This window comes from Cicer arietinum, chromosome 3 (assembly GCF_000331145.2).
Source record: "Cicer arietinum cultivar CDC Frontier isolate Library 1 chromosome 3, Cicar.CDCFrontier_v2.0, whole genome shotgun sequence".
Lineage (NCBI taxonomy): Eukaryota > Viridiplantae > Streptophyta > Magnoliopsida > Fabales > Fabaceae > Cicer > Cicer arietinum.
In genome coordinates, this window is record NC_021162.2 from 65697090 (window position 1) to 65715304 (window position 18215).

At 32.1% G+C, this 18215-nt stretch overlaps 3 protein-coding genes across 5 annotated transcripts; 2 read left to right on the forward strand and 1 right to left on the reverse strand.

The window, feature by feature from the left end:
- Positions 1–1299: 1299 nt before the first annotated feature.
- On the forward strand, positions 1300–4150 carry LOC101491527 (glutathione S-transferase T3-like). 2 transcript variants are annotated; one of them, XM_027332399.2, is made up of 5 exons: positions 1474–1675; positions 1840–1897; positions 2495–2584; positions 2865–3020; positions 3164–4150. In XM_027332399.2, the coding sequence occupies exons 4-5, from the start codon at positions 2949–2951 to the stop codon at positions 4040–4042; spliced, it is 951 nt and encodes a 316-aa protein (XP_027188200.1). In that variant the 5' UTR covers positions 1474–1675; positions 1840–1897; positions 2495–2584; positions 2865–2948; the 3' UTR covers positions 4043–4150. The 2 variants fall into 2 exon arrangements, with proteins under 2 accessions (XP_004493290.1, XP_027188200.1); XM_004493233.4 differs by lacking the exons at positions 1474–1675; positions 2865–3020 and adding an exon at positions 1300–1454.
- Positions 4151–5026: 876 nt separating this feature from the next.
- On the forward strand, positions 5027–11081 carry LOC101491835 (protein ENDOPLASMIC RETICULUM-ARRESTED PEN3). 2 transcript variants are annotated; one of them, XR_012162409.1, is made up of 3 exons: positions 5027–6530; positions 7116–7161; positions 10903–11081. XR_012162409.1 is itself a non-coding variant. In XM_027332768.2 (2 exons), the coding sequence occupies exon 1, from the start codon at positions 5029–5031 to the stop codon at positions 6502–6504; it is 1476 nt and encodes a 491-aa protein (XP_027188569.2). In that variant the 5' UTR covers positions 5027–5028; the 3' UTR covers positions 6505–6530; positions 7116–7172. The 2 variants fall into 2 exon arrangements, 1 of the variants encoding a protein (XP_027188569.2); XM_027332768.2 differs by lacking the exon at positions 10903–11081 and having other exon boundaries at positions 7116–7172.
- Positions 11082–14121: 3040 nt separating this feature from the next.
- Positions 14122–15957, reverse strand: LOC101492286 (protein PHYTOCHROME KINASE SUBSTRATE 4). Its single transcript, XM_004493235.4, has one exon. The coding sequence runs from the start codon at positions 15807–15809 to the stop codon at positions 14325–14327; it is 1485 nt and encodes a 494-aa protein (XP_004493292.1). The 5' UTR covers positions 15810–15957; the 3' UTR covers positions 14122–14324.
- Positions 15958–18215: the final 2258 nt, after the last annotated feature.

Sequence of the window (18215 nt, forward strand, 5' to 3'; positions counted from 1 at the left end):
ATATTTTATAATAATACATTTAAATATGTTATAAACTAAATGAGGTTAATATGCATAAATTATTAAAAGTTGAATATATAACAAAAATATCAATATTTAATATAATAACTAATGTAATAAAAGAATATTATTTATATTTATTTAAATAGACCAACCTAATAGTTAAAAGGCTTATTATGTGACATATATTATGACATTTTTAACTACATAGGTTTTTTTTATAAGCTTTGACCTTATCAGTTTTAGAAAAAAGTATACTCTGATCTAAACTAGAATAGGTCGTAGGCCATTGTCGGTCGGTCTAATCTATTCTCATCCCTATCTCCAATTGTAGCGTTTGGAAAATTATGATTACAAATTAATGTTTAATATACTCATATAGTTCTTTATAGTCGATCTTCTAGCGCACCTACCATTTTGTCTCCTCCCTATGATATTGGTACTAATTTTGTCTCTTTGCTTAAAATTTTTTTTAAAGAAAATTATTCTCATACTGAAAAACGTGTTAATGATATTTTTCAAAAATTAGTGAAACACACGAATTTTGGTAAGAGTTTATGTATTATTCTTGATCAGATTATAATTCAATTATCTCTTATAAAAATAATTAAAAATAATATTATATTATTATATTTTTTATAGTTATTTCTAAGTTAATTTTAAAAAATTGTTGGTTACCTAACATCCACTAAAAATGTGTCTCATGAGTGAAATAATCATTAATTTTTAGATTCTACTTATATATTTACTCATGTTGTTAATTTTTAATAAGTGAGAGATAGATAAATAAAAATAAATTAGACTTTATGTTTTCTTATTTACATTTTTTTAATAAAATAATATAAAAAATTAAAATTTATAATATGAAGTTGTTATTTGAAAGACCGGTATTTTTAAAATTGTTATTCAAAACCACAAAAGTATCTTTTTAAAGTAATTATTTCAAAAATAGATATCTTTCACAAGATTGATATTTAAAATTCAAAGTTTATTAATGTTTTTATTTTTAAGTGAGTTATTTTTTTAAGAAAACCCATCTCTCGAGCTTGCCAAATTTATGACACCCTAAACTTTTAAGTGTATTAAAACTAACCTTGGTTAGATATTTATTAAAAAAAAAGGGACATGATATAAAACAACAAATGAATATAAGAGTTTTCGGATAAAAAAACTTAACATAACAATAAATTTATTAATATTTTTCTAAAAAAAGTTTAAGTAACAAAAGTTCTAGATTAAAATACACAAATTATCGATCATGAATCCTAACTTAATTAACAAATATTTAACACTTTGGTCTAAAAAAACAACACAAATCATCGCGATAAATGTTCATATAACGAGACACTATTTGGCATAGAATCCACGTTTGTTCTTTTGTGTATGGCTTCAGAGAAAGAAGTTGCTCTTGCAACTACTCCCCCACTTGCCTCTGAATCCGATCATCCCACCATGTAAGCTTTTAATTCCACTCTCATTTTCCCTTTCTCTCTCCATCCATTTGTTTCTCTAACCTCTGAGTTTTTCGATCCTGCATTCTTCTCCTTCAAAATCTGTTATACGATTATATCATCGGTTAATTTGCAAAAACCCTTTAAAGCTTACATTTTGAATTTGTTAGGCTTAATGGGTCAATTTGTTTTCCCCCGTTCTTCATCATAAAAGAATAAAAAAGGTGTTATGTCCACAAAAATTACATAATTGTAAACGTGTTGTTTAGATGGCTATTATAGAAAGATACATGTTTGATGCAAATTCATTCTTAGTCCCCCCCTTTATTGTGATTTTGTTTATTTATTTTTAGTTCATGTATTTTCTCATGTATTCTGTGATGAACAGGTTTAGCAGTATAATCAAAAAGGAGATTCCTTCTACTGTGTTTTATGAGGATGATGAGGTACGTTATTATAGCTTTATGGCTTATATATACGCTTCTTTGTGCCACATATTATAACATTGAGAAGTTTATATACTACTATCCAAAGATAAAACAGTTCTGCAACTATAAAAAATGTTTGTTGAATTTCATTTTTTGTCCTATAAAGTGTTGTTATCTTTTGTTATTCCAGTTTCACAATGAAAGTCATGGATCTTTTATATTGTTTGCTGAACCTCTGGTTAACTTTTCTTTACTCATTAGTTCAATGCTTGTTGATTAGGTAATAACTTAAATTGGTTCAATGGGTATCCAATGTTAAAAGAAACTAAGCATTGAATGATGGCCATATTTTGCACTTGAAAGTTGAACCTATTATGATATAGTCTCTGACACATTGTTTAAGGAAAAAATAAGTATGACTAGCTTGCAAAACTTGAGGAAATTATTCTCATCGCACCTTCTATTAAATGTTAGTCATATGGTTTTTTAGAAGTAAGTGTTGGCTAGCATGGTTTCTTCATTAGCTGTTATTGTGTTCAAGCTATTTTGTTTGATTTTGTGGTATGTCATTCTTAGCAATTGACAATCCTTTCATTTTTTCTTTTCTTTTGATAGGTCCTTGCCTTTAGGGATATAGCTCCCGAAGCTCCTCCTCATATTATAATCATTCCCAAAGTTAGAGATGGTTTGACTGGTCTATCTAAGGTATTTGTTAGTGACTTTTATGCTCAGTAGTTATAATGTTCTCCACATCTTGTTAGCAAAATGTATTAATTTCATCCTGAAACACCATATGAAAATTAGCAATATTGCTCTTGCATTATCTGTGGACTGTAAGGTATTTGATCCCAATTACTTTTCTCGTGTACGGCTATATCACTTATTCCATATTATAATTTTACTGTTGTCACTATTTTTCATTCCCTGGTTTAAGTTTGTTGATGGACTTAGAATCACATTTCCTTAATTTGTTTCTGTGATGTAGCATCTACTTTAAACCTTCATGCTTATGGTCGAATTCCTTCAATTAAACTGCTATTGAAGAGAGCAAAAGGAAAACAAACTGTATATGCAAAGATCTGGTGATGTCATTCATTTGTCACACTTATTTTCAAATAACACCAATTTTATTTTTGCATTGGTAATTCAAATTGAATGCAGAACCTTCGGACACTTTTATTTTCTCCTACAATTAGTCTACATTTTGTCCTTCTTATATATTGAGTCACTAAAAAAATGTATGTGTTTATATACTGATATGATTTATTGTGGTACTGTTTTCAGGCTCAAACCCCATCATTTTCAACCCAAGTCAGGTCGGATAATATTATGCTTGGTGAAGAACAACAATCAACTCAAAAAAACCGAAGAATAAGGTTCACCCCGGGAGAAGATAAAATTCTCATCCAAGCATGGCTAAATGTTCCCAAGAAGAATGCAGTTGTGGAGGGAAACCAAAAAGCAGATTCCTTTTGGTTAAGAATTAAAAATAGGTACAATAAGAATCGTGGCCATTTCAAAGCGAGGGGAGTGTCACAAATAAAATCTCGATGGCATAAGTTGAATAGCATAGTTCAAAAGTTTGTAGAGTGCTACACACTAGCTTTTCAAAACAAGAAAAGTGATAGCTCCGAGTCTGTCATCATGGGAGATGCATATGCGATTTATTATCAAGATGTAGGTGAGCAATTCAAGTTGGAGTTTGCATGGCGACTGTTGAAAGATGAACCTAAATGGTCAAAAACATCATTTGAAGGAGCTAGCAAGAGAACAAAGATTTCTGCTTCTGGAGCATACTCGATCTCATCTAATTTGGACACACCATCAAGTTGTGAATACAACACAACATCACCTACTGTGGTTTGTCCATCGGGGACAGAAGTAGAAAAAAGAAAGGGAAAATCAAAATCGGATGAAACATCTTCTGTTAATGTTGAGCTAGTTGAAGTACAAGAGATTCCAAAGTCAAAAGTTCTCGTCATGGGAGAATTGGCTCGCGTCCAGGATGAACAAAATAAGTTGAAGGAGAAAGAGTTGAATATGAAGGAGAGAGAGTTTGAGCTGGAGTTCCTCTTCAAGGATACATCCAGGATGACACATAGACAACTACGAGATCATGAGATGTTGGGTAATTTGATTAGAGAAAAATATGGAATTATGTGATGTAATGATGTTAGTCAAGGTAGCCATTGTTCAAAGTAGTTGTTTTTTTTCGAACTAGTCATTATGTAGTCTCTCAATATTTATTCAAACATAGAGGATTTTCACATCTCTCAATTGTGCAATCTTGTTTCATCTTCTCATCATCCTCATGCTTATATCAGTGATATGAAGCATGTTTTGATGTTGATCTTTATCTCTTCAGCCAATAAAATTCAACAGTTACTGAAATATGAAGAAAGTGGTCACTTTAACCTCTTTTAACTAGCTATTGTATTTTTGTTATTCTTATATACTTGGTTCCTCGAGGGAAATTATGTTTGATGCAGGGAGTGATATATATTGTGCATCTTATTATAGGATATAGGTGTGTTAGAGATTGTTTTGTTGAAATGTGCATTGAGTATGATGTATTAAGTACCAAAAACTTAAGAAATACTTTAAATAGTCATTATATGGGTATTACAACTCGACTTTGAATAAATAGTTATTACATGGGTATTTCAAGAGGTTTATAAGAACTAGTGCCATTAGTGCGTCTAGAATTTATATTTTTTTTTTATTAAAAAAAAAATTCAGAGTTTTTTAGCTTTGAACATTGGTAGAGACAAATTGCTTCTAAATAACATTTGTGTCTCCATAGAACTTTGGCTTATGAAATATTTTTTGTAAGAATTTTTGTGGCATTATAAAAATCCTTGAACTATGGTAAGATATTTTGGTGCAATATTGTTGTGTTGTTGTCTTCATGGTACACTGAAAACTGCAGGGTACAACATCATGAATGCAACGAGTTAGTTTTAATTAGGTGTGATGAATTTTGGATAAAATTGGATTGGGATTATGTTAAAACCAGTCTGTTATCCAAGGTAACTTGTACTATTGTAATCTTACCTTAAAGACATCTAATTAATCTTCTATTAAAAAAGACACCTAATCAGAAGACACAGTATTTGAGAAATAAATATTTTATTAAATAAAGAAAGAAAATGTGTTACATATTGAAAAAAATCAATAGGCAAGATAATACTAGTAAGAAAATTATTGTTGTTGCAAAAATGGAGGAAGAAAGCACTTCCCACGCCAACGACCGCATCAAGCTCAACGTCGGCGGGAAGCTCTTCGAGACAACCCTGTCCACCATCCGCTCCGGCGGTCCAGACTCTCTCCTCTTCGCGCTCTCCAACCGCTTTTCCAACGACCCGAATCCGGTCTTCATAGACCGCGACCCGGAAATATTCTCTGTCCTCCTCTCTCTCCTCCGCACTAATCATATACCTTCCACCGCGCGCAGATTCTCCAAACAAGAACTCACCGACGAAGCACTCTTCTATGGCATTGATTCCTACCTCCGAGCCGCCACCTCTCCACCGCCGTTCTCTGGCATCGACGCATCTATCGTTGACTCCGTTCGTCCTGCATCAGAAGGTCTCCCTTCTACATTCTCCGCCGCTGAAAACGGCTCCGTTTGGATCGCTCACGGAGGTCAACTCTCCAGCTACGACTGGAACCTCATCCACGCCGCAACTCTCCGCACTCACCTCGACGAAATTAACTCGATCTGCAGAGTCTGGCCGGAAATCGTGGCTGTCGGATCTGAATCCGATGCCGGATTACATTTCTACAATTTCTCCGGTAGCCGCCACGTCGGATCGCTCCATTGGAGCGATCCTTCTGATCCGCGAATCTTCAAGGCGCGAGTCAACTCGATAACCGCTTCGGAGAATTCCGTTTTCGCCTCATTCGATTGTCCTCACAGGGAGAATTGCATCCTCGAGGTTGATAAAGCTAAGATTCAGATCGTATCGCAGTTAGGTCGACAATCCGGGAACCAAGCGAAGCACATGGTTCCCGGGAAGCTAACGTGGATTCCTGCGACCGGGGTCCTAGTTGGAAGTGCGGTCACAGGAGGAGCATTCGGTTACTCCGGTTACATCCGGCTGTGGGACCCTAGGTCCGGGGAAGTGGTTTGGGAAACGAACGAACCAGGTGCGGGTAGGAGTAGTAGGTTCGGTGATTCGTTTTCAGCTATAGATGTTGATGTTGAAAAGTTGTTACTATTTAAGCTTTGTTCAAAGTCAGGAGATTTAGCTATGGCTGATATACGTCGTTTGGGAGACGATCCTTGGGTTTATTTGAAAGAGAAGAACCCTAGTTTGGTGACAAATGGTGGTGATGGTAGCATTAATAGTTTAGTGCATTGTTACAAGGGGCAAGTTTTTGTGGGGAGAGGTGGTGGGTTGGAGGTTTGGTCTAGGGTTCAAGATATGGCGGAATGTGAGAGTGATGGGGATGGTGAGGGACTTTATAGGAGGAATTTTGTTGATAAGAGAGAGGATTCGGAGAAAGGAGTGATCAAGAAGATTGAAGGTGGTGGGGATAGGTTGTTCATTAGCAGAGAAGATGTTGAAGGTATTGAAGTGTGGGAGAGTTCTCATTCTGCTGGAGCTATCTCTGTTTTGTGACATGGGGATAGGGCTTAAATTGATAGGTAGGGTTTGTGTTACCTTGTTGTATTTTAAGATTCTTCTTCTTCCATGAAAACTATGGAATTGGTTAGTTTTCTTATTTTTTGTGAATAATCATAATTTTATGCATTTGTTGTAATTTTAGTTCTAGTATCATGAATAAGTAAACCACAATGGGTCTCAAATGAGTTTGTTATGATATTCAAGATCAATTAACTTTTTTAGGTTCATTAACATTATCTTATGTTTGTACTTTGTTTTGCATACTTTGCTTCAATAATATTGAGCTATATTATTTTATGCAACATTTTGCTAACAAGTTATTGATAAATTTCATCATAATTAACTCACACAAAATGTTCGAGAGAAGTCGTCCAACCTAAACATTTGTCAGTTGAGCTAGAGTCATTCTCCTTAATAGAATATTACTAGTTATTATTTCTACTATACTAATGTTAAATCACAGTCCTTCTATCCATTCTCTCCTACTCCCACTTCCACTTTCATTCTTTCCTTAACTAAACTCTCTGCTGTGGAAACCTCATGTTGATGTAGTTTCTTTTGGTTTTGAACTCCCCTCAATTCAATGTTCTACTGACCGTTTCCAGATTTTGGAGTAACATTTGCTTTGGGTCCAATATTCTTCAACTTCAGGTAACCTTCCATAGCATATTTTACTAGTAATAATTTTTCTTTTGTTGATGTCATTCCCAACCTTTCATGTGAGTTTTATCATTCAAATATGTAGTTACTAGCCATTTAGGATGGTTTGTTGATCAAACTACTCTGCAGTTGATTGATGAGAAAGCTGCCTATTATTTATTATTTATATTAGTTAATTAAAATTTGCAATCATGTTTTAGGTGGGATGAATATAGGAAGTAGTTTTCAGCATCATGAATACCTTACGACCCACCCATGTTTTATCAAGTAGTTGATTGCTATTTTTATCATATATTCTTTATATTGTTCATTTCCTGTCACAAGCAATTGCGTAACTATGTGCTCTTATTTTCTGTTACTCATTAATTTCAAAAGCTCTACATATGATTTCATTATGAGAGTTTAAATGCTTATATGTTATAATCATTGACCAATGGAGTTGGCTTAGTGAATGCACGCTAAGACTTCAAGTGTGGGAGAAAGTGTAGTATGAGATTTCCCTTAGTGTGGGATCCTTGGTTGAATTGGCTCAATGACTTTTGAAAAGTAAATCTCTTGAAGATAGGTCTTACCCTTGTTGCTCTGATGATTTTGAACAATAGGAGGATACTTGTAGATTAAATAAATTTAATCTACAATAAAGTTATAGCAATTGATTAGCCAAAATGCTGATAGCAATCATTATAATAAACCTTGATCAATTTGAAGTTTATGAACTTCAAATCCATTGAATTCCACACAACCTCAAAAGTTCCATTTGTGGTAAATTAGGAAATGCAGGCTTCGTGGTCAATTAGTTGTATATGTAACAAAGATATCAATCCATTTTGGCAGTTATATATGTAACTAATTAAACACTATATTAACGGAAAAATAGTCTAAACAATATGTTTTTTTATTTAAAAGTTTTAATAATCTATAAATGCTTAAATTAATAATGCAACATAAATTTAATGAATACTTATGTAAAATATAAATTAAATATAAGTACATGTATTAAAACCTAATTTGGTAACTATACATCTAAAATAAATTTTGGTTCAAACTATCCAAACAATATAAGTTGTTCAGAATCACTTTTACAAAAATGTAACCAAACATAAATTAATTTATATTCAACTTACTTTTAATCAAAATCAATTCTACTAAAATCAATTATAACCACCACATAACCAAACACACTCGAAGTCAATAACCATTTGGTTGTCATATAGTCTGTCAAATTAATTATCTTGGCAAAGCACTACATAGTCGAAGCAAATTGTTTATTTAAAAGCTAGGCATCCACTCTTCATATTGCCAAAGCCAGAAAATTTGAGGCCATATTTTGCCTCTTAATTATCGTGTCTGTTCCTTGTAAGCCATTAAAATGATTATTTGTTATTTTATTTTTAGTGTAGATCTGAATGGAGCCGAGTATTTTTGACAGCACCATTTCATTAGTCATAGTCAGTAGACAGTAGTTTATGTCTTTCAATAATGTCTCTGACTTGTACTTCCGAATAGTATTATGTCCTCTGTTATCTGAATAATTATGATATTATTAGGATCCGGATAGTTGAGATATATTATTATGTCTAGGGGTGGACAGAATCACGGCATCTGACCAAAATCCAAGTAATCCGATCCACTTATTGAGCACTCGGGTGGGTCATAGACAGGTCACCAGTCAAAAAGTATAAATTTTCGGATAGAAAGAATAGAACCAAATACTGAGAAGTCCAAAATATACTGTCCCTATCTGCCTAATGTAAATTACATTTTTCAGAAGTTGGAAGGTAGTATAAGTTAAGGCAAATAGGCATTTTAAGTATTTTGCAGACTTTTAGTCGAAATTCAAAACGTCTACTAGTAAATAAATTTCAACTGCCGGACAATATCACTTTTTAATATAGTTCTCATACATCATTAGGATCTGATTCTTTAAAAAAGTAATTTATTTTAAAAAATAAAATAATTATTAATATTATATGTATATATATAATAAAATTACGAGTGAATGAAATAATACATGTACCACTACAAGAAAAACACCATTTTGTGGCCAATTTTATAAATATTTTGTGGCCGAATAAAACCCTCACAAATTAGTGACCGAAAAAGCCCTTACAAATGTCAAAATTGAAATTGGTCTTTGTTTGTGGCTGAAAAAACCCTCACAAATTTTTAAATATTTAACTTGATTTTGTGGCTGCCTAAGCCCTCACAAAATCACAACATTGTGAGGGCTTAGGCAGCCACAAAATCCAGTTAAATATTTAAAAATTTGTGAGGGCTTTTTCAGCCACAAATAAAGACCAATTTCAATTTTGACATCTGTGAGGGCTTTTTCGGTCACTAATTTGTGAGAGTTTTATTCGGCCACAAAATATTTATAAAGTTGGCCACAAAATGGTGTTTTTCTTGTAGTGATGAATCTATAAAAAAAATGTAGTTTTGTTAAAAAAATCTTATTTGTGTTTATAATATATTTAATGGATTTTTATGGTTTCCTAGAGTTAGCTAAACTTTATAATAATTTTTCTAAAGTCTTGATAATATTTTTTATACACGTATTTGTTAGTTGAGGTCTTGTCTGCTATTTTAAGAGTTATTAGATTACAAACTTAGGCGATTCTTCATATTTGTGAGTAGACAACAATCATTGTCACATATTTTTATTTTGCTATAATTATTATTTTACTTGTTTTCTATGTTAAAGTATTTATTTAAAAATTGGGGAAGCACAACATTTGAAATTATCTCGATTTCGTCCTTTAATTATTTTCATAGTATTTGTTAAATAGTATGTTAATAGTTTGATTTATTTATGAGTTATAAAGTATTTGAATATTAAATTGTTATATAGTTGAATATGTTTTCCATGAGTTATGATGAAGTGAGAAAGGATTTTTAAACGTATTTTGGAAATCATTGTTATAATTATGATATCGTTAGCGACGATAGGTGTACTTAATTATATCATTTTGATTGGAGAGAGTTAACTTTTAGATGAAGTCGCTCCTATGGGAGATGTCATCATTAGGAGAAGAGAGATATCAACGAGATGTAAGCTTCCTAATTGATGCGTTATAATACGTTAATTAATTTTGAATTTAAAAAAATTAATTTTTTAATATACGTAATATTTTGTGGCGGCCTAAGCCCTCACAATTTTTTTTTTTTTAATCTGGAGGCCATTTGTGGCGGCCTAAGCCCTCACAAAGGAGGGATTTTGTGGCGGCCTGGGCCCTCACAAAAGCTGATTTTAAAATCAGTCTGTTCTTTGTGGCGGCCTAAGCCCTCACAAAGGCAGACTTTTGTGGATGCAAAAGCCCTCACAAATGTCTGTCTTTTGTGGCTGCAAAAGCCCTCACAAATGCCAACCTGTTTCTGCCACTTTATGGCTGCAAAAGCCCTCACAAAATTTTGTGATCAGCTTCTTTGTGGCTGCCAAAAGCCCTCACAAAAGCCACCTTTGTGGCTGATTATACCCTTTTGTGAGGGCAAAAGCCCTCACAAAATGCTTGTTTTCTTGTTGTGTAGCATGACTATTCTCTTTTAAGAAATTAGGCTCATCAATCAAGCGCTATTAAAAATGGTTATTAGACGGCGTTTCTAACAAATAAATTATGGGTGAATCAAATATTAGTTATTTGTTTTATTAACTTCTTACTTTACATTAAGTGAGTTAAATCCATGTTATTATGCCCTCCTATATGTCAAAATGATCTGATCTTGATTTCTCAGCAGATGCGGAGACATAATCCACTTCTCTAGCATGATCGTGAGACAGAATCCACTCTTCTAGCATGATCATAGAAGTCCGTGTAAGCATGCACAGCAACCTCTTATTTCCACGTATATTTGATATTTGTTTTTGTTTTGAGAGTACTTTGTCACTCGAATTCTTATGTTATTCTACCAAGCCACTTTATGGTATACTCAAATTCCTACATATAATAGAACTAAAATAAATTTACATATATAATTATGATTGAATGAAATATTAATTACTTTTTTTATTATAATATTTTTGGAATAATGAAGTACGTTATGGAACATTCCCATTTTGTAGTTTTGAGAAATCATTTATGATTTAGTTTACTTTCAAGAATGTTACTAGCTTACACAAAATTTCTTTCACTTTTTATTCTCGTGAATGAAGAGAATTTGATATTGTTATGTGAACATCAAACTCTAAGTAACTACCTATAATTTTTTCCGCCGTAAAAAAAAAAAACTAACTACAACTTTCACTCTCACTTTTGGAAATGTGATTTCATACCTTAAAACTAACATGTGCACACCTTGGATGTTTGAATCACATCCCCCGTGCCAAGAAGATGATAAGAATCCTTCATCAATCTATTGGTTTTAACAATTTATAAACATATGATGGCAACATGTTTGTGATACATGCATGCTCATATCATACTATTCATTTAATTTGTTCATAGTTGATGTTACACTAATCATATACAACACTCCATGCAAAGAGCAAAGTAGGCACCTTAGAAGATTTGCTATTAACATGATATGGTTTTGAAGGATTTCAGTTCTGATTCTAACCATATATAGTGTATAAGTAGGAAAAAAACCTAGTTCTTTAAAATATCATTATTTTGTCATTTGATCTTTCATTCTTTATTTTCCTTAATTTCATTTTTCATTAATTAATTAATTTGTTTTAAATCATTTAGTTCTTAGGAGAATGATGTTCTGGCAATTCAGAGTTTACTTGAAGGTAAATAAAATTTGATAAAAAGTTATTTCATATTTTATTATAATTTATATTTCACAGTTATATTGATCAATAATATTTCGCTTTAAAAAAAATTCTTCATAAGTTTTTGGAACTAAAGCTCATATGAGATGGACTATTTGGTAAATTAAAAAATAATTTATAAAGGACCTGTTTCAAACAAATTGAAAATGGTAAACACTGTCTATAAATCACGAGGATTGATTATGGTATATAGATTCTCATAATGGAATTGTTTCCATGCACGTTGAAGAAATGATTCTTAAAAAACATAATCATCATGGACCTTTTGAGTTGGATTAATTAAAAAATTACAAATAATGTATCAGTCGTTGGAGTTATCGAAATAAAAATGAATAGCATCGAGATTCGAGATATAGTTGTATAATGTTTTTCTTTTTTGATAAAATAAATAGATAATGATATTCTTGATAGAAAGATATATGTCAACCGTTTTGCTTATAAACAACTTTTTTATAACAAAATAGTACATCAGATTCATTATTTTCACGTGATTCAATGATTAAAAATAAATATGTGAATGATAGAAAAAAAATTATTTATTTGTAGATAATATATATCTTTTCTATCCGAGATATTATTATTTATTTATTTTATCAAAAAGGAAAAACATTATTTAGAATTAAGATTTTTTTTTAAAAATTATTTTCAATAGAAATCATCACAATACTACTTATTTTACGACATTATAAATTATAAATAAGATTTTAAAAATTTAAATTTTTAAAAACTTCTCTAGCACATGCAATGTTAACAAAAATAATTAATATTATTTTATAAAATATACAAATATTATATAAACAATCAAATATTTTAAGAGAATTTAATATTATAAAACTTAATTTTTATTAAATTATTAAAATATTTTTTTTTATTAAAATTATAAGAATTATCATATTTAAAATATGATTTCGTTTTTAGAATGTCTGAAATTTGAATTAAAACTTTATAGTTGATAAAAAAAAAGCTAAATGTCTTATTTAGATTGGAACATGAAATGCTATTACTCCTTATGTCTCACAAGTGTCGTTGATTTTTTTAAAATATATTTTAAAAAATGCAATAACTACAAGAAAAAAAATAGTAATTTTAACAAACTACTCAATACTCATCTTAATTATTGATTTTTTTTTATTATCAATGCAAAATATAATAATATTTTAAAAATTATATATATAATAATCATTGAAAGGTAGTATAGATAAAAAATAATTTAAATTTTATTAAAAATTGTGAATGACATTTATTTTAAGATAATATTTTTTATTAAAGTGATACTAATTGTAAAACAGAAAGAATATACTCTAACATAATAAAATACTCTCTTCGATCCTTTATATAAGACACTTAAATCAATAAAAATTTATGTATTTAATCCATATAATATAAGTTAAAATTAATTTTTTATTTAAAATTAATTAAATATAACAATATAATTTTTTAGTAAATATTTTAGTCTAAAAAATAAATCTGTTAATTATATACATGTAACAATAATTATATAAATGCTTAATAAATAAAAAATTACCTTTAAAAATTTGAAGCCTTGTGGGGCCTTCTCACAAAACACCCTAAACCCTCATGTCCTACTTGGACAGATAGCATTATAGCCTATTTCGACATGTACTACTTTCTTAAGTTTTAAGTACATGGAAATACACTACCGACAAGTATGTGGAAGATCTAATCCTCTTAATTCATGATCTAGTCTAAAAAATACATGTCTCGTGTCTCCCCATGTGATTCTGTATATGGACGGACATTGTACCTAACAGTAATAGGACCAGCATATTCTACATGTTATTTTTAATACATGCACTACGATGAGAAGAAAATAGAACATACTACGATGAGAAGAAAATAGAACATACTACGATTTTGTATGAAAAACATTAATCTACAATCCAGACAAATTAACCTCAACTTAGGGAAAAAGAATTAAATTAATATTAATTTTTTTATTGAATAAAATTCAATACCATGGTAGTCATCATTGCATGGTTTAGCCGTAATTTTTGTGAAACTCCAAATTTAAAATTGTAGTCACTGCATTGCATGGTGAGACCGTGAATACAAATATACGAAGGCTCACTTAGTAACTCAATTGTCCTTCGTCATAAGCCAAACTTGTGTTAATTAATACTAATTATTTGGGCGCATTGCTTAATTGGTAGCTTAGATTCGGATAGAAAAAGAGCAGAGATGCAATATACAAGAAGCTCATGCATGATGGTGGTGTGTTACAAGTAACAAATTGAAGGGAAAAAACACTACACTATTTGAAACCCGAAAATTGAAGAAATAATAAAACAAATAACGGAAAACCCTTGCCTTGCATTACGCAATGTAACATTGTAAGGGTGCATGCATCAAAATCAGAATCAAATTGCTATGTAGCAAAAGCAAATGAAGTGACCCGAGGTGTGTTGTTGTTGTTTCTGTGAGAATGAGAAGACCTAGCAAGCGGTGGTTTATTTACACCCCCTACCCTACTAATTACACCACCACTCACGTTTTTCCATGATGACGTGGCACCTCTTTGTCCTTCACATTTTACCGGTTGTGGCCCCACACTAACCGCTTTCTCACATCGACAACTCACCAACAACCCATTCCCTCCTTTCCTCTTCCAATGCTCCGCCGTCACACCACCGCCGACGCCGCTACCCCCGCCGTAGCTTTCGTCGTATCCATCCGCCGTCGTCACGCTCCACTCAATACTCGCCTCGCTCGGCTCGTAGCACTCCGTCATCGCCGTCGTCGTCGATCCTTCGTCAAACGAGTCTCTACTGTTTCTACGGTACACAGCAGCGTGCGAAGATTGTGTCGCGGTTGAGAAACTCTCGATCTCGAACAGATCGGAACTCGCATCACTCGCTGCGTCGCCATCGTCAACTATGATTCGAGACATAGCCGGCGGGAAGGGGAAATTTAGGGTTTTCGCATCAAATGCAACTTCTTCAGGTGGTCGGAAAACCTCTAACGAGTCTCGCGGTGGATCTTCCAAAACGACGCCGTTTTTGGGTTTCACTGTTGTTGATGTTGAATTAGAGTTTAACACTGGAAATGTGAATCCATCGGTGAAAGGTACTCTTACAGTTGTTACCACTGGTTGGAACCTTTGAGATTTTGTTACAACATGATTCGGTGTTTGATCCCAATTGTCCATTGGTGGTGGTGATGGTGAAACCGGTGAAGGAATTTTGATTCTATTTTTGGGTAATTCTGTTGACTTTTTTTCATTGACTTGAACTGATTTTTTACCTGTGCATGGACATTTTCTCCTGAAAAGCCAAATTGGTTTGGAAAGTGATGTTTTAGGTTTGTTGCTGTTGTTATTAGAGTTGGGATTGGATGGGTTTTTTATGTTAACTGATATAGCACCTGGTGGATGAGATAACAAACCTTGTTGACTATTCCAACTAGCTTCTGATGAAGCTGTTGGTGTTGCAGCATGAAAAGAACGCGCTTTATAGTTTCTGATGTTTGAATAACCATCCACTGTGGAAGAAGCAGAGGAGTATCTTGTTGTGGGGGTATCTGGTATAACAATGTGTTCAGTTTCTGTGTTAACATTAACCACCACTGGTGAAACTCTGCTACTGTGATTGTTGCTGCCGATTGTAACTTTTTGGACGTTGTCGTTATTCGTCACTTCGTTGAAGTATTTGTGTGCATCGAAAATGCTGAGCTCCGAGGTGGGATCATCGAGCAGGTCGCGGTGATTATGATTATGTGGTTGGCAAAGGTTTGGTTTCTGGGGTGTGAGATGTGATGAGAAAGATGCATCTCTATCTCTTAAGATGGGTGATTTTGGAAGCAGGCTGCAATCAAAGGTTTTCATCTCTGTTGCTCTTTCCATATCTTTTTTCATTCACACTGTTTTTTTCCAGTGATGTTTTATTAGTTTAATATACTTGTAACTGGAATAGACGAGTGAAGATGAAATGAAACTTAGAAAACTACTAGGCTGTTGTTGGTTGCCTATCAAATTCCTTTTGCTTTGATATATATGTGTTTCAGGTCTGTGTACCAATTTAGCATGTCGCCAATTATTTATTATTTATGAAGGTGTTAAAACCAAACACGTCATATTCTCCTTACCCTACCTTTTTTTCCTTATTTTTCAATGAAACAAATTCCCAGCCTATGATCTGCCTCACACATTTGATGTATTATTATAAGCAAGCAACAACAGTATGATTTTTTTTAAATTAAAGATATCCTAACTAGTTTATGATATCTATGAGGATAGAGTGATGGAATTATCAACTATATATATATATACACGTGATGCTTCATTATTTGGTTGCATTATGGCCATCCGATAATAGCTATATCTGTCTAGTGATTCAATGATTGAAACCAATATCAGTGCCTTTTCATTTCAAGATGAAGATAGCAGTAGCTAGGGCTATCAAAAACACACTAAAATAAAATGAAAGAAATGGTAAAACAACAAAGTGTTCTGTTTTTTAAGCTATTTTAATAGGCTTGTGATTCTCCATGTTTGTAAAGGTGAAGCTCCTATCATGTACATTTTATTTAATTCAGAACATGTTTTTTTTTTTTTTTTTACTTAGAGATATACTAAATAAATCTTGATAATGCTGTCTGTAGGATTCCCAGTTGTGTTACATATCTGAGAGTTACTTAATTTTGCAGCTCAATAGCATACCTCATATTCCATCTAGGTAGAGCTATGTTATTTGTGCAAGTTATTAACAAAATATAACATATATGTAGGATTCTATATTGATTTATGGGTCAGACATTATAAGATCTTCGCATTTTGACCTCTGTTATTGCTATTATTACCGAAGACATATCATATGCGATTATATTTGTACAAGTTATGCATGTGGTCCAAATCATTGTCTTTGAATGGCATAATAATGTTAGGTCCATTTCACTCACAGCTTTGAAAAGTCACACAGGACTCCAGAACATTCACAATTACTATTACAAAGACCTATAATTGCCGGAATCAATTTTCCCCTTGAATGGATTGTTTCCTAACTTGATCCATGACCATTTCTCACACATTATTTTCCTATTTACTAAGTTGGTTGTCTCTTCATGTGACTGCTTGATAAGTTTGGTAGTATATTGACAATAAAGTAGGCAAGGAAGCAAGTCCTATCTGAGACATCAAACACCCGCCAGATAACAATGTGAATGTGTGAGGGTCCATTGAATTTGACATTTATAGGAAGAAGTTATGTCTGAACTCTTGATAGACCATAAAGAAATGTCTTTATGGGTTTAGCCTATCAATTATCATATGTAGATTGATTTGGGAAGCAAGAGTATAGTGGGTCACCATTAACCTTCCAGCTAACATGCAATGTTTTATTGCCTGCCTTTAGACCATTTACGCATGGCTCTTGATCTGGTGGTGGTCCAAATTTTACCTTATAACAATATTTTGATTTCATGCTTTCTTTCTATATGATAATATATAATATTCTATTTACTGGACTAATCTTTATCTTGTTATCAACATCTATTTTTATTTTACAAAATTTTATCTTGGTTGATGCAGCATAATGCTAATTTAAGTTACTGTTTGTTTAGTGAAAGGTGTGCTTATGATGTGTTTTTTATTACTGATTTCTTGTTATATTTTTGTTTTATTGTTTCATCTTGGTAATTCTATTAGATGGGGATAATAGTACGCAACCTCACGAAATTCGAACAAGAAGTATTGTGAGGTTAATTGATGTAAATTTTTAATATCCTTATTTTATTTTGAGGTTTATGTTAACTAGATGCTAGAAATTCACATATTTTTATGTATGTAGATGCATTTAATTAAATATTATAGCTATATTTGAAAGAGAAAAGTTTAATATTAGTTGGTTTAAATGTTTTTTGTTGATTTCTGATTATTTTATTTTTTATAAAAAAGGACCAAAGGAAGTGTCACAAATTTAAAATTTTAATAAAAAAAACTCACAATATGGCGAACAAGGATTTGAATCTCATTTGAAAGAATCACATTTACTAGGATAGTGCTCAAATAGGATTATCGTGGAAAAAAAATAGTATTAAATATTATTTTGTATGAGAAACTGAGGTATCATTGTCACAGGTCACACTTAGTTTTTAAATATTTGAAGTACGTAGTAGAATATAAAGTTTCACCGTAAAAGGGTGATGAGACGAAAACTTGACCATCAAACTCAAATCACAAAAACTTGTCTAACCCGCAATTCACCCTTAAAATTCACTTTAAATGGGTGTGAGGTAGATACATGTTAAGAACCCACTTGCTTTG